Below are 15,665 nucleotides of genomic sequence, written 5' to 3'. Positions count from 1 at the left end.
GTCTTTAGTTCGGCAGGCGATAACTCAGGTGCTGGGTCCTTTGCAAGATGGAGGTGGGGGGCACGACGTAGTGGGCCTTAACGGAATGCTTGCCACCCTGTCCACCAAAGCTGACCGCAAACTATATGTAATAATGATGATGTCAGCGGCAATGGTCCTGGCCAGGAAGTGGAAGTCAAAGGACCCGCCTCAGGAACACGAGTGGGTGATGAAACTGTGGGCAACGGTGGCGATGGAGTGGCTCACCTATGCGATTCAAGGCATGCACTTGAGATTTTACTCAGATTGGGCTGCCCTGTTGTCCTTCTTAAAGACGGGAGCCCGCCGGGCCTGGTGCCCCAGGGCGATGGAGCTGTTGGGCATAGTTAGCCCTCAAGATGAATCGGACTTTCAAAGTTGAAGTGTGCTACCCATTTTCTTTCTCCTACTTGTTGAACTTGGCCGCTCAGAGAACCTGTAGAATCGGGGTGGGTTGGGGGGAGGACAGGGGGTGGGGTGGGGAAAAGGGGCTTAGGAGGTTCTGGGGTTGTTTTTTCTTCCTGTTAATGCTCTTTGTTGTATGAATCACAAATGGTTAATAAAAACTTATTGATAAAAAAAAAGAGAACACTGACAACATCCAGAACCGACTAAGAAACTCCCACCACAACTAGACAGGTAACACCAAGTCAAATAGAGCACAAGCGACACCCATTAAGACAGAATCAAAAACCCCAGCCAATTCCAGCCAACATCCTCACTCGCTCCATAATTGCTACCAGGTACCAGACTGTTATAGAGTTTTCTACATGTTAGCAATCACCACACTCGAACTGAGTGGGAAAGTAAGGCAGGTAAGGTTATGAAGGAAGTTGATGGAAGTGGAGGCCAGATGTGAAAGGGACTGTGAATACCGGACAGGCCCAGATCAGGACAGAAGCGCAGAAATGCCCCCACACCCTTTCCAGGGAGATTACGCTAACACAGCGCCTCACTTTGAGACAGAGATGCCAACTAACCAATCCACTAACAATTTCCCCCTCTGCATACACCTCTCAACTCTAAACCAAACAACCACAAACCTACAGCACAACAAACCAAACAAACTTCACTACATTGCAACAACAAAACAAAAACGCACATAGACTCACACAACAGTACACAACGACTACCAGCCGCAAACACCCCAGGCCCAGCCAACGGACCCACCAGGCTGTGGCTGCCAACAGCACATCACTGCTCTCTTGCACTTTTCCAGCTTCCTCCCACTAACTCACCCTCCCTATCCCTCTTTCAGAGCCGCCAGAGCGCCAGGGGAACACTCCGGTGGTGATAGTGCGCGGTACAAATATCCTTTAACATTAACATATAAACACCCACTCTTGCCTTTGACAGTTCTTACTTGCTTGGCTTTTATAGCAAGCCCCCATCTGCCTGCCATCTCCCCTCCTTGCCACCTCCTGCCCCCACACTGGCATAGACATTAGTCCAGCAGCTCACAACATGGCCCTTCTCGACATCATTTATGACCCTCCAAGTCACATAACTTTAATGATCCAGGGTTGTGTGGCCTAAAGTCATTTCATTTCCAAGTCTGTGTGAAGCCTCTGTGGTCCAGTAAGATATGTTCGTTTCTACTTCTATTAATAACATGATTCCAGTCCCAAAATAAAAGAAATAAAAATGGCAATGGCATTAAAAGGCAATGTATCACGTGTTACCGTAAAAAAGTAATAAATATAAATTACTAACGCCCGTACCACCCGCTCATTCTGATAGATAGTTTGGCCTACTCTATGGGACTTATATGGCACCGGCCTCCAGCCAAATACTTTGTGCAGCCCTGCAGTAGTCCCACCCCGCTCCCTGAATCCGCCCTAATTGCACCAAGACTTTCATAAATGAGTTGTTCATTTTCCTGCACTAAGGGCCTGCCTGATTCATGGAACTTTTAGCACGGTGCAAAGTGACTTTGCACTGCCAACAAACACCATGATTCATAGAGTGGTGCAAAGTGTATTTTTGCACTGCAGAGTGACTTTGCACCGCAAAAATACAATTTGCACCATTCTGTGTGTCAGGGTGTTTGTTGGCAGTGCAGAGTCACTTTCCGACGCGCTAAATTAAAGTAGCCGTGGCAGAAAATGTTCTCATATATCGCAACGTTGCATATTTGATCCTGTGCCGCGCCTCATGCCGTCTGGAATTCAATAAGCCTCTTCTTGCCCGGGGCCAAGCACATTTCAATGTGTTCTTCTCTCTCGTTCCTTCCAATAAGGGAAGGCGAAGGGAATGTATTTCGGTAGCCAGGTCTGGCTTTATCGGCTACTGAGCATGGCTACTAGCCCCGCGATATGGGACACATTCCTGCGGATCTCAGCTTTTAGTTTGCAATGGTACAGCTGCAAACTGGACTGCACATCTGGCCCGCTCCCCAGATTCTGGGTTCTGCTCTGTGTCCGTGTCTCCTTTAAAACTTTCACGGTATAAAGGCGATTTTTCAATGTTTTGAAGATTGTGTGCATTGGCTGCCCCTGCCTTAGCAACTTTTCCTATAGGTTTCAGCTGTGAGGGGGGAGGCGTGAGGGGGGAGTGAGTGTGTATTTGAGGTTAATCATTTAGGGCAGTGGTCTTCAAACTGTGGTGCTGGCCCCTCTACGGGGTCCTCGAAGGATGTCGGGGGGCAGGGTGGAGGGCAAGGCTCTTCAAAAAGGGAGTACAGGGATTGCTTTCAATAGAAAATATAAGCAGATATAGCATGTGGGGGGCATCAAAACACTATTTTTACTCTATAGGGCTCAGCATGAAAGAAGTTTGAAGACCACTCTAGGGTGACCAGATTTCTTTTTTTTAATACCGGGACAGGCCATAGGCATAGAGGTAGGACTACGATAAAACAGTAGTCCTACTTCTATGTTGCTGGCCTGTTGCAGGGGGGGGGCGAGGGGGTGTGCTCACAGGCTCACGCCGGGGAGGGGAAGGGGGAGGAAATGGGGTCATGAAAAGCATTCACGCCCACATTTACATGCAGGAAGAGTTGCGCCTGGACTTGATTTCAGGATTTCGAAATCGGGTCCCAGAAAAAACAGGGTCCTGACTCAGCCAGCCTTCCAATCCCTGGACGGGGTTTGGAAATTGAAAAAAATCACAGGACCCTGGGACGGAGGGTGATTTCCCCAGACTGTCCTGGGAAAACCGGGAAGTCTGGTCACCCTACCACTGACATAGGGGTTTGCTTCTTTGATTTATAACCATTATCCTGGTTCAGGTTTTACGCCATTTTTGCTCAATTCCGTGTCAGGCTATCAATATGTCACTTATTCAATCCCCACCTTTTGTTATCCAGCAACATCTCTGTTTTCTACGCCGTCAATTTTTGACCAGGCCGCTCTTGGCCTTCAGGCCTGGCAGTGCTGGGATGAGTATTCTTGAGCTCACCTGCGGCAAAATGTAAATGTATGACCGGGGCAACTGATGCCACTAAACTTGAAGGGTTTCCCAAACACAATCTTGAGCCTGTCATGTGTCCAAAAATTAGACTATGTAGTGACTGCCAATTTTGCAACTCTCTCTTTGAAGTACAATACAATCATCACATCACTTTAGGACACACCCTTCTTTCTGCATTATAAACCTTTGTGGGTCCATCACAGTAGCGACATGCACCCATGCTATCACAAAACATTCTTCCCCCACTGCATCAGTCCTTCCCTTGATTTTGTAGTCTCTATTCCCCTGCTTTCCAACTGTTTGTCTTCCCTTCACTCATTTTCCTTCCGCAGACTGAGGTCTGGCTACCCCGGTCATGGGCCAAATAGGCCACTCCACGGACATGTCTCAGCGTGCTGAAACTACGATGGTGGTGATTTGATGCAGTATGAAAGCATAGAAGCAAAATACAGAAAACCTTTTCACTGAAGGAAAGGGAATGGTATTGACGTGGTCAATCTTTTTTTACATTCTTTTAGGTTGGTCGTTCGCTGCGTCCCGGGAGACGAGATCCTTCCTTTCTGCTCCTGGGCTATTCCCCGCCACAATCCTAGCGAGATTATCCTGTGGAAAACCCAGCTCTTCGATGCTGGCCTGCGGCAGATCTGCACAGTGCTGAAGTTGGCCAAGAGTCAACTCAAGACATTCAAGTGAGATGCCCCCTGGCCGGGGTTTGGTACTCCTCAGTTGTACTGTGTTATGGTTAACCTGAAGATGGCTAGTTGTCGACTGGGAGGTCAGATTTTGTACTTGACAGATACAGTTGTCCTGTTCCTAGCCACGTGCCTTATGTCAATGTCAAACACTTTCACTAAAAGCAAGCATACTACTAACTTCCTTTTAGCAAGGATACGAGTGGGGGAGTAAGTGTGCTATTTAAGTGTTCGTTTAATTGCGGCCACCCTCTGAAGTGGTCACTGCACGGGTTGAGAGGAGATTTCGGGCTCCAAGTCCACTGATTCCTTCACCTAGCTCCATCGTGCCAACCCATCCAATCCCAATGACCCGTGTTTTATCTATCCCCTTCTTTTCATGAAGGATTTCTGGAAACACCCTCACCAGACTGTGCATCCCGCACCTCTGCGCCGTTGTGGCCACAAACCCACTCCTGACCAGCCTGGAACTCAGCAGCAGTGGCCTGGGGGATGAAGCTATCAATCTTCTTTGCTCAGAGCTGCAGCTCCTTGCAACCAGCCTCCAATATCTGAAGTGAGTGGACAAGAACATGACCTCTTTTGCTCTTATTTCTTGACATTTGTATTTATGTGGCGTTAATGGCCCAGTGCAATCTCTCTGCAATCTCTCCTTTTCCACTGGAGTTTCCCCAGCTGTCCTTAAGCACTCCCTTGTGCACCCTCTGCTCAAGAAACCCTCTGCCGACCCCTCCATACCGGCAAACTACCACCCTATCTCTATCACTCCTTTCTTGGGCAAACTCCTGGAGAAGTTGGCTATCTCTCAGATGACCCTCCACACTGAATCTATTAGCTGCTTCCATGACCATCAATCTGGCTTTACGGCCTCCAGAGGCACGTAAAACTGCTCTTCTGAACACCTGTGAAGACCTGCTCTCAAATCTTGACACTAACACTCCCTCTGTCCTCACTCACCTTGACCTCTCCTCTGCCTTTGACATGATTAACCACAACATCCTCATCGCACGTCTCTGTGACACCCTGGGAAATACAGATCAGGCTCTGGTATGGTTAATCTTCCTTCTCTCCGATCGCCCATCTCAGGTGGAACTGAGAGCCTTTCTCTCTACTATTGCTCTCTCAACTTGTGGCATTCCTCAGGGATCTAACCTCTCCCCTTGGTTCTTCACTGTCTATATGGCTCCCTTGGCACGTGTGATTGCCACTCACCTCTAACTTCCAGTGTTACGTGGATGGCACGCTACTCTCCTTCAGGCTACCCTCAGCCGCCTCCTCCTCGTTGCTCATATCTGACTGTCCGCTATTCAGTCATGTTGTGCTGCAAACGACCTCTGCCTCAACGCCAGTAAGACGGACATCGTTTGCATTGGGACCCCTGCTCCCGCTTTCCCACTTTTGCTGACATCTCTAAAAAGTCTATCAGATACACCTCCTCAGAGGTACTCTTCCTTTTCTTACTTTCCCCCAGTGGCTCACTGTCTCCAGGGCCCTGGTTCTCTCTAGGCTGGATGATTTCTCAACCTCCCTTCCTCTGCCCTGCAACCTCTGCAACTCATCCAGAATAGAACGGGGAGACTTATCCATGGCCTCAAGCCCAGGTACTGAGTTTCTCGGCGCTGACATCTCTTCACTAGCTCCCTGTGGCTGCAAGGATCAAGTCAAAGACCCTCTGCATTGTCAACAAGGCTTTCTGGTTACTGGGACCTACTTACCTGCAATGTTGCTTACCTAAATACTGTCCCTCTTGAGCCCTCTGCTCATCTACGTCCAACCTTCTGCGAGTGAGCCGGTTCCCCAAGCAGTCATTTGTAGGGAGATCCTTATCCTCAGCAGGTGCCTCCCTCTGGAACAGCCCCCCTGGCGCCCTCCGTCTTGAGACTGACCTTCTAAAGTTCTGGAAATTTATGAAGACCTTCCTCTTCTCCTCTTCCTTCGCTCTCCCTCTACCCTGCTAACCTCTCCCTCTGCTCTCTCCATCTCTACCTCCTCTTCCTTACAGCTTGCTGACTGGTTTCCTGGTGTACCTCAGAGTCTCACCGGTCCCGGGCTAGCGTGCCAGTCCTCTCTCGCACTTGCCTCAGGGCCCTACTCCCACCCACCTTACTACACTTAGTATAACCCAAGAGAGTGTCTCTATCTGCACTTACCCCAGTTTCCGCCGACTGGGTGCACTTGGACCTCCCTCTCCCTGTGACTATGCACTTGCATGACCCAAATGCAACATGCCTGATGATCATCTGTCTTTTCTCTCTTGTCTTCTCCCCTTAATCGCACTGGTAAAACTGCAGAATCGCCGTCAGGCCTATTTGCTGTGTCTCAACTGTTAAATGTATTTTACACACTTATTCTGCCTGTGCAGACTATTATCGTCTCAGAATTTCAAGGGCTCTGCATGACTGTTGTTTTTCCCCTTGTTCCCACCCCCCTTGAGCGCTTTGAAACACTTTCATGTGTGTAGGCGCTATATAAATAAATAATACAATACAATCCAGTGAGCAAGACAGTGCCGGGCTATTCAGAAAGGATAGCAAGGGGCAGAAGAGATGACCCCTTAAAGAGATTAGTTCATTTTTTTCTGAAGGCCAGGAAATGGTCAGTGCATTGGACATCTTTCAAGAGGGAATTCTACATTTTGGTTATTAGAACCCAGATGGAAATCCCCAGGGATTGGGCATGTTTAAAGTGTGGGGTTGAAGCAATAGACAGTGTATAGTGTCCTCGTAGGAGAGCGCCTTTTGATGATGTCATCCTGAAGGTATAGCGGCTCTGGTCCATAAAGAGCCAGATAGGCCAACGCAAGGGCCATGAATGCAACGCTGCCTTGATAGGAAGCAAAAGAAGCTGCCTCCAAGCAGGTGTGATGGGTTCCCTGCTGGGGGCACTAGTCACTGTTCTGTGACAGAGTTTAATTGGACATGTAGACATTGGGCCTCATTACGGGGTGGGCGCAAAGGGATACCGGGCACCGTTAAGGACACCGGTGCCGGTAATCCCTTTGCGCCCAATTCCGAGGTCCCTTAGCGGGTCCCTTCCTTAATGCCTGGTTTTACCAGGTGTTATGGATGGGGCCCGTTAAGGGACTTCAGAGCTAAATACGGTACCGCAATTTGCGGTACATTATTAGCACCTTCCCCCTTCCCATTGAGCCCTATGGGGGCTGAAATGGGAATGGGGAATGGCATTTTCAATGGGGACTTACTGGTCCCGCCAAGGTCGGACTGGACCGGTAAATCCCCAATGAACGAGGGCGGACACGGTCCCGTTATTGGTGCTAGTCATGACGCTAATAGCGCCATGACTAGCACCAACCTTGGAATTAGGCTCATTGCGTGACTTGGTGGTGTGCCTCTAAGAAGATGTTACAATAACCAGTCTCAACCCAATATTTCCACAAACCAAGAGCACAGTCATCTTCAGATAAAAACATGTCTGGGTTGATGTAGAAAGATAACTTGTTCCTTTGTCGAAGTTGTGATGGTGAGTACATGGATGTTGTGCATTGTACATTGCGTAATTCGTGGGGGGTGGGGCTTGCCAGGGCTCATCCCTGGCACCTATTTCTGAGCCCGGCACTTATTTCTACTCCTAGCTGGATTATGTTGTGGTGTTATGGCAACTTTATTATTATAACCATAAGTTAGTCATAGTAATATAAACACAACAGTGTGGACTGACCTGGGTCTCTTCATCCTGGGCTTTTTCATTGGTATTCACGAACTTGATAACCCAGGTTGCCAGATCATGGCTATTTATCCATTTTCATGAACAACAATGAGTTAGAAGGTGACCATGTTGGCCACTGATGCTGGTCATGCCCACACGCTGCTCCAATGAACCTGCTTGACATTGCTGCAAATGTTCTACTGTAATAACCAGCAAAGTAGGTTGACGACACCAGGACAGACACCAGCCAGAAGTGTCAACACAGGGGCAAGGTTACTGAAAAGGGCAATATCAAAGAGGAGTGCCTGGCATGAGTGCCAAACCAAGGAAGATGATCTTGCTGCAGTGTTTGACTGGCACATTCATCAGTTCAGTAACGATTCTGCCTGCATTTGTCCAATAATTTACGATAGAAGGAAAGCTTGTTGGTTCTTATTTTCTGTTGCTAGATTGTTAAAATGTTCTACTAGCCACTGATAGGATCAGAGCAAAATATAAACAATAATGTGTTTTAAAGAAACACTTAAATACTTATATTATTTCAAGACACAATGGGCCTGATTCATGGAAGTGTTTTATAATGGCGCAATCCCATCGGAAAACGTTCCATTAATCAGATCCAATATGTTATGTCGATTGGTATCTGTAAATCACAGCATGCATCCATCAGCCTCAATGAACCGATGGTATTTGCAGCCTTAACACCAATGATGTTGGCACTGTATGGAGCAGGCATGGAGGGTGCCATTGGGCTGGGAGCTGCCCGCCCGAGTTATTGGTGATGTGCAAGAAAATATTTGGGCCCTAGCACTTCTTTTTTTTATAAATTACACACTGGGATAGTGAGAAGTCAAAAGGACTTGCAGTATTTTTTAGGATTTGGGGTAAAAAAGGGGTAATTAGGGAATGGACGTCTGAGAGCAAACGGGGTCCGTTCAAGTACCAAGAACCCATTCTTAGATTAAGGATGAGACAACTGTTGTTCATTCACAGCTCAATGGCCACACAGCTCCCCACGCGTGAGAGAGTATCACCAGGCCCTCCCTTTACCATGAAGAGGATCAAACTGTCATCAGCTTATTGCTGAGAAATAGCAACGCTTTGAGCAGCCAGGAATGCAGAGTTGAATTAAATGTCTAAAGAGGTGGCAAACATGAGCCTTGCACAACACCACGGTCAACAGGCGAGCATAGGACTCCCGGGTGCCCACCCTGGCTCTGGAGGGACTGTCAGTAAGGAAAGGTCTAATCCATTTTCCGTCCACCCCTGCCACCAGCGCTTAATGTCTCATTGGTGTTGAGTGCGGACGACATGTCCAGACGCGTCAGAACCCCTCCAACTTTACTACCCTGCAATTGGACTAAGTTATCCTTGGCATCCAACACTGAGTCTCTGTGACAAACAAGGCCTAAAACTAGACTGCCAGTGCAGCAGCACTTTTCACATCTCCACACCTGGATGGTGTGGCCACTGCAGCCAAGGTTTTAAGAACGAATGACACATCTCTGATGGCCCTACAGTTACCAGGGTTGGTGGAGTCTAGAGAGGGTTTCTATAAAAGGGCCTGGCACAGGAATGCTCAAAGGTTTGTGGTCGGAAAGCAAAACAAGAGGAGCCATTGATGATATGGGGACCAAGCATGGCCAAAGGTAAAGATGTCAAGGGTCACCACAGACGGTGGTACTATTCATTGTGTATCATGTGCTTAATGGCGGCGCGGCTGTGGTGTTGACGATGATGACAATCTACGGAGAGACAGTCCTTCCGGTTGAATGTCAGGATTCACCTCCTCATTTCCAAATGAGGCTTTCACTTGCCGGTCAATTTCTGATCTTAAAGCAGATGTTTTGGGCCTGATTAATCATCCCAGTAAAACAAGCGCAGATTGGCCACTTTTTTAGTTTGCACCAATCTAAGAAATGAGCAGGGAACTGTATTCACACACGAGGACCTGCATATTTCTCAGGAACTGCGTACAGTGCAAATGATTCGTTACCCCCCCCTTGCAATTATGCACCCAACACTAACATTTCATAGGCTCCGGGGAGCCAAATGAGTTCTAGGCGCGCATTTCATTCTGCGGGCCCCTTAATGGGCTGGTGATCGTGAAATAAAGCTAACTGCATGTATATTCCTGTTTGAGGAACAGAATGCAAGTGGGGCAGCAGTGGTCCATAACACTGCTGCTGTGCTTTCATAACATGGGTCCGAATAGAGCTTCTCGTGCATTGCGCACTCCCCATGGGCCTATTGTGAACCGATGCACGGGGATGTTTTCCTTGTCCAAGCATTTCAGAGCTCACCGCCAGTGTGAACCGGGGGTCGCTTCTGACAAATCTGAAAATGCAGTCTTCTAGGGGGGACTGGCTGATGCCTACATTCAGAAACCTTTTTTGACTAGGGCGCACTCGTTGTGCATGAACACAAACATGTCAGTGGTCTCAGAAGAATTTCTGGAGATCTTTGCGCCATGGCTTGAAGGTTGGTGAGCAGGCTTCAGCAGATTTTAACAATCCAGTTTGATCCTTTCTCCTTTTGCCCCTTCTAACATCAGTTTCTGCTGAAAGCAGCTCACCTGCAAACCATACATTATTCCCCAAAGTATTCTTATAGTTTTAGTTGTCTGGGGTGCAGACGTATGAACCACATATCTTAGAGTGGAATTATAAAGTTGAATACAAGCATTAACATCTAATATAGAGTAGTTACAAGATAGTGCCTCATTTATGATTGGAGTGGGATGGTAGACTGTAGGTTCCGCTTATCTCTAAATGAGATTGTGGTCTTACTGTTATTCGTCACCACTAAGCACGTTCAGACAATAATCTACTCTACTTTGCGATCCAGCCAATTTAGAGAATAACAATGGGTGTTGCCATGCTAAAATCCAATGAGGCATGCACACATCCTTTATTATAAGAATGGGTAGAAACAACTTGCTCAAAAGCCCAGACTGCTGACAGAGATAGGCAGAAATCAGTGGCTTGGGAATCACGAGGGTTCATAAAATCTAGCCTGAAATCTCCAACAATAAGCATTTTGTTATAAGCCTGCATCAAAGGAGACTAGTGCCAAGAAGTTGTACATCACTTCAGAACTGCATTCGGAGGGGGCTGTAGACCATGTGGTGTTCTCTTTAGAGGCGATTTTAACACTTAAAATGTCATCTACATATAATGGTGCAATACGAGGAATACATATTCAATGTCAAATTGAAAATAAGAGCTACACCTGTACCATTGAATTCGAATCCTCTGGCCATGCAAATTGTTAAACATCCCACTAGACCTGTAGGGCGAGTTCCTTAGTTTACATACTCGACCCAAGAGAAATGCACTCGCCCCAAGGGGACTGGTGACAAAATATTTACTAGTGCTTTTTGTAAAATGGTGCATGTCGCCATAAGCAAACTTCATATTTAGTGCAATGCTGGCAAGCATGCACAGTGAAACTTCTATTTGCCATTTACTACAAAGTGTGTTTGCAGTAAATGGAAAATATGTTTCTAACATCCCCATACTCGCCAGCAAGGTTGAGTATCATGCAAATGGTACTCACCCTTCAGAAAAACGACTAGCCAATGCTAGTGGCTAGTAGATTTTGTGAGCCCAGATTGATATCAAGAATTGTGTAACCTCCTGAAGAGCTAAGGCAAGAAAAAGCCTTGAAAAATCCTTGGCCCATGTCATTGTGATGGCAAGACTATCAAATGCTCTGTGATACAATGAAATCAGAAATGCCAACTATTGCAAGATAGTGAGCATGCCTTGTCAGCTCGACTGTTTTCATGCTTCTAAATAAATATTGCATGTCTAAATAGGGAGCCGACTGACAACCTATTATTTATACCAGGGTTTAAATGGTGCTAAGAGTAAAGGTGGCAGATGGGTGATGCGAATGTAACACTAATGCTAATAGCACCAACATGCAAACGATCGGAATGTTACCCCACCCATACCAGATGTCAGTAGCAGCATATATCAAATTGTGGGTAAATCAAATACTCATCTGCTTCCAAGGGGGCATCATTCACCCCTAACCGCAGATTATCAATTTAGTAGCTTCACTATTGAAGTCATAGAGTTCATTCATTTAACTCTGCCTCAAGGACGCATGGATATTTTAACAGATGTATGTAAAGAAAATGCAGCTTTTGTTATCATAACAAAAGGAAACATTTAGTGTGGCGGTGTAAAACATATACCATTAATCTGCTGGACTGCTCAGAAAGCAATGATTTTATATAGTCTATCAAACAATGTATTAAATGTTCATACGTATGTATTGGCAGCATATAGTAGATTGCAAAACAATTACATGTTGTGGAAGGTAGTAATGGCACAATCAGAAAATAGTCCATAGGCACCTCTCTTTGAGAATGAACACGGCTAAATGGTCTGTTCTTTGGGAAGGTACCCACTCAATAGACTGCAGCCACACTTTAGCTCACTGTACCTTTCACAGATGGGAAATATCCATTTGCATATCAGTCTTTGTCCGGCCCACATGGGCAGTCAGCACCGAAATGCTATGGCAATTCTCTTCTGAACGAGAGTACCAACAGCAAACCCAGACACGAGTTTCAGCCTTGTTGGGCCTCATCAGTGGGGTGGAGCTGTGCACGCGGAGAGCTCCATGTCTGGATGACCCTAGGAAACTTATGACACAAGCCTTTATTGAGTGAGTAAAAAGATTATTACTGCCAGTGGACAGAAGGTCCACAACATGCCATATCATTGTCAGTGTGGCGTTGCAATTCCTAATAATTCCACTTTTTAAGCTAATTGAGAAAGGTAATTTACCATCTCTTACATCATAGCTGTAAGAAGGGTTAATTAGTTGCATGCAGTGACTGCAAAAACACACTCATGTTTTTCACATATGGTGATACCTAAATGGTATGTTAAGCAGTTACCCTACCTGTATTATCACCAGTCCAATGCAGAAAGAATTGTTAACACAATGGGCTTCATTACGAGTTTGGCGGTAACCGCCGGTGCCACTGGCGGGTTGCCGCCGAACTTGTAACACTGTTCGGCCACCTGATATCCTGGTGCCACTGGGAAGTCCTGGCGGCCCAGGATGTCAGCCGGTGGAAAGTGTAAGTCCCCATTCCTCTGGAGTCTGATAGGAATGCTGCAGGTTAGCAAGATAAGATGGCAGGCTATGCTCAGGGCCCAGTCTATGAGGTTTTTGAGATCAGCTGTTGCTTTTCTAGCCAGTTTACTATGGGCAAGCATGTGTAAATCATCAACATGCGCATGAACACACTCACTAAGCACTATTCAACAGACACTCGAATGAAGCTTGATTAAGTGGGACACGCAGTATTAAATAATGTATTCCTAACTGTCCTGATCAAATAACCTCCGCTGGGCTCTAAGCATAGAATACGAATCATAAACAGAATAAATGTGCCAAAAGAAAAAGGTTAATTACCTGCAGCTTTATTTCTGCGGCATTTGTGCATTTTAGATTAACATTTGTCCCACTAAGACTCCCGCAGGTTGGTAAAGTAAAAAAATAATCAAAGGAATGTGTATGTACTATTATATTCGGTTACACAGAGACTTGGTTCACGGCCAGCTCTGTCACAAGTTTCGACATTCTTCTTCCCGATGGCTACAATATCCTCTCCGAACCCAGAACCAACCGTCCTGGTGGGGGTGTAGCTTTCATCTTCCCAGAATGGATCCCTGCTTCTATCATTCCTATGCATGACTACTCCTCCGTTGAATGCCTGGTCTGCAGGCTCTCTATCTCTCCTGGCCTCTCACTGATTGCGTGGCCACTATCTACAGGCCACCTGGCCAGGCCGCCCTCTTCCTCTCTGTGTGGGCTGACCTCTCTTCCTCGTTCTTTGCCTCTTCGCCTCAGCTTCTCCTCCCCAGAGACTTGAACATCCACCTGGATGCTACTAGCCCTTCTTCAGGACTCTTTTGCAACCTCTGTGATTCTCTCTCTCTCTCTCTCTCTCTCTCTCTCTCTCTCTCTCTCTCTCTCTATCTCTCTTTCTCTCTCTCTCTATTCTTCCCTCTGGCCCGACTCACTCTGCAGGGCACACCCTAGATGTTCTGATTTCCTCAGACATCCCCTTCTCTAACCCTCTCACCACTCCTCCTTCTTGGGGTGATCACTTTTCCTTTCTTCCCACCTCTCTCTCTCTTCCCCGCAGGATGTCACCTACCTTCTCGGTCATCCGACCCATGAAGCGTGTGTCAGTTGAGGCTTTCGCTGGTACTTTCTCTCCTCCTCCTGCACCCTCGGCTGACTCACACCCTGACACAGCCCACTCTAACCTTCATCTCTCTATCTCTAACACTCTGGATGTCCTTGCCCCTGTCATGAGGATCCGCTTGAAGACCAAATCCAAATGTAACTCTTGGTACTATACTGACCGCCCTTAGGAAGTGGAGGGCATCGGGCGCACCCCCTTACAAACTTGACTGCCACCTGCTCCCAAGGCAGTACAGACTATCTGTCATCTCTAAAGAGAGAGCCTACATCCAAGACCTCATCTCTGTGGCATCTAACAGCTCAGATGAACTTTTCAAAATCTGCAAGGAGCTGGCCAATCCTGCTGCAGTCTCTACCTCTCCTGTTCCCTCCTAAACCCTCTGAACAGCCTTGGCCTCTCATTTCACTACTAAAACTCAGGACATCCAGTCCACCCATTCTTCCTCTACCTCCTCTTACTTCTCTTCTACCACTCCTTGCCCATTTGAGGCCGTCTCCCCTCCTCCTTTCTCCTCCTTTCCCCGGTTCACCCATGACGATGTTTCTAGAGAAGTTCGATCTATGAAAGTCTTGTCAAAGCAGGTTCTCCCCTGCTCATCCAGAACCATCAAGGACCACATCGACACCCCTGCTCCAGCCATGGCCAATTTCTGCAATCATTCCTTTGCCGCTAGGACGCTCCCCTCCCCCTTAAGCACTCCCTTGCGAACCCTCTTCTAAAGAAGCCCTCGGCTGATCCTTCCTCTCCGGCTAACTATCGCCCGATCTCCATCACTCCTTTTCTGAGCAAACTCTTGGAACAGCTGGTCATCTCCCAGCTTAATCTACATACTGAATCTGTTGGTTCCCTCCATGACCACAAGTTTGGCTTCAGAGCTGCCAGACGCACGGAAACTGCTCTCCTGAACACCTGTGAATGCTTGCTCTCCAATCTTGACTCTAATCTCCCTTCTGTCCACATACTCCGTGGTCTATCCTCTGCTTTTGACACAGTCAACCATGCCATCCTGCTCAATCGCCTCCGCAACAACCTTGGTGTTACTGATAAGGGCCTGGCCTGGTTGACTACCTTTCTCATTGACCGACCCTCTCACGTCCAACTGGGGTCTTTCCTATCCTCTATCCCTCTCTCTACTTGCGGTGTTCCCCATGGGTCTAACCTCTCTCCCTGGCTCTTCAACCACTACCTAGCACCTCTTGCCCACTGCATCGCTACTTTGAGCTCCAATTTTCAATGTTATGCTGACGCTCAGCTCTCTCTCAGGCTCCCCTCAGCCACCTCTGCTTCTTCTCTCATACCAGACTGTCTGTCTGGTGACAATTCAGGAATGGTGTGCCACCAATGATCTCTGCCTTAATACTAGTAAGACTAAGATCCTCCTCATTGGGACACCCGCTCCCTCCTTTCCTCGCTCTCTCTGGCCACCCACTCTGGGCCCTCTTCCTGCTCCATTCCTTGGTGTCATCTTCGACTCCACCCTCTCCTTCTCTCCTCACATCTCTGATGTCTCTTAGAAGTCAAACTATCAGCTGCACCTTCGCAGAGGTATTCTTCCTTTTCTCCCTTTCCCCCAGAAGCTCACTGTCTCCAGAGCTCTGGTCCTCTCTAGGCTGGACTATTACAACAGCCTCTTTCTAAAT

The 15,665-nt window shown here is 47.4% G+C and overlaps 1 protein-coding gene across 2 annotated transcripts in view; it reads left to right on the top strand.

The window, feature by feature from the left end:
* LOC138569485 (NACHT, LRR and PYD domains-containing protein 3-like) overlaps window positions 1-15,665 on the top strand; it is a 347,636-nt gene that overhangs the window by 249,047 nt on the left and 82,924 nt on the right. For both annotated transcript variants that reach the window (XM_069647489.1, XM_069647488.1), the window contains 2 exons: window positions 3,948-4,118; window positions 4,507-4,677. In XM_069647489.1, the coding sequence (XP_069503590.1) occupies window positions 3,948-4,118; window positions 4,507-4,677 (342 nt within the window). The remainder of the gene's footprint in view (window positions 1-3,947; window positions 4,119-4,506; window positions 4,678-15,665) is intronic.

The sequence above is a fragment of the Ambystoma mexicanum genome, chromosome 2q (genome assembly GCF_040938575.1).
Source record: "Ambystoma mexicanum isolate Mex_15411 chromosome 2q, UKY_AmexF1_1, whole genome shotgun sequence".
NCBI lineage: Eukaryota > Metazoa > Chordata > Amphibia > Caudata > Ambystomatidae > Ambystoma > Ambystoma mexicanum.
Note: the sequence above shows the minus strand (reverse complement) of the source record. Positions and strands in the feature narration are given on the sequence as shown.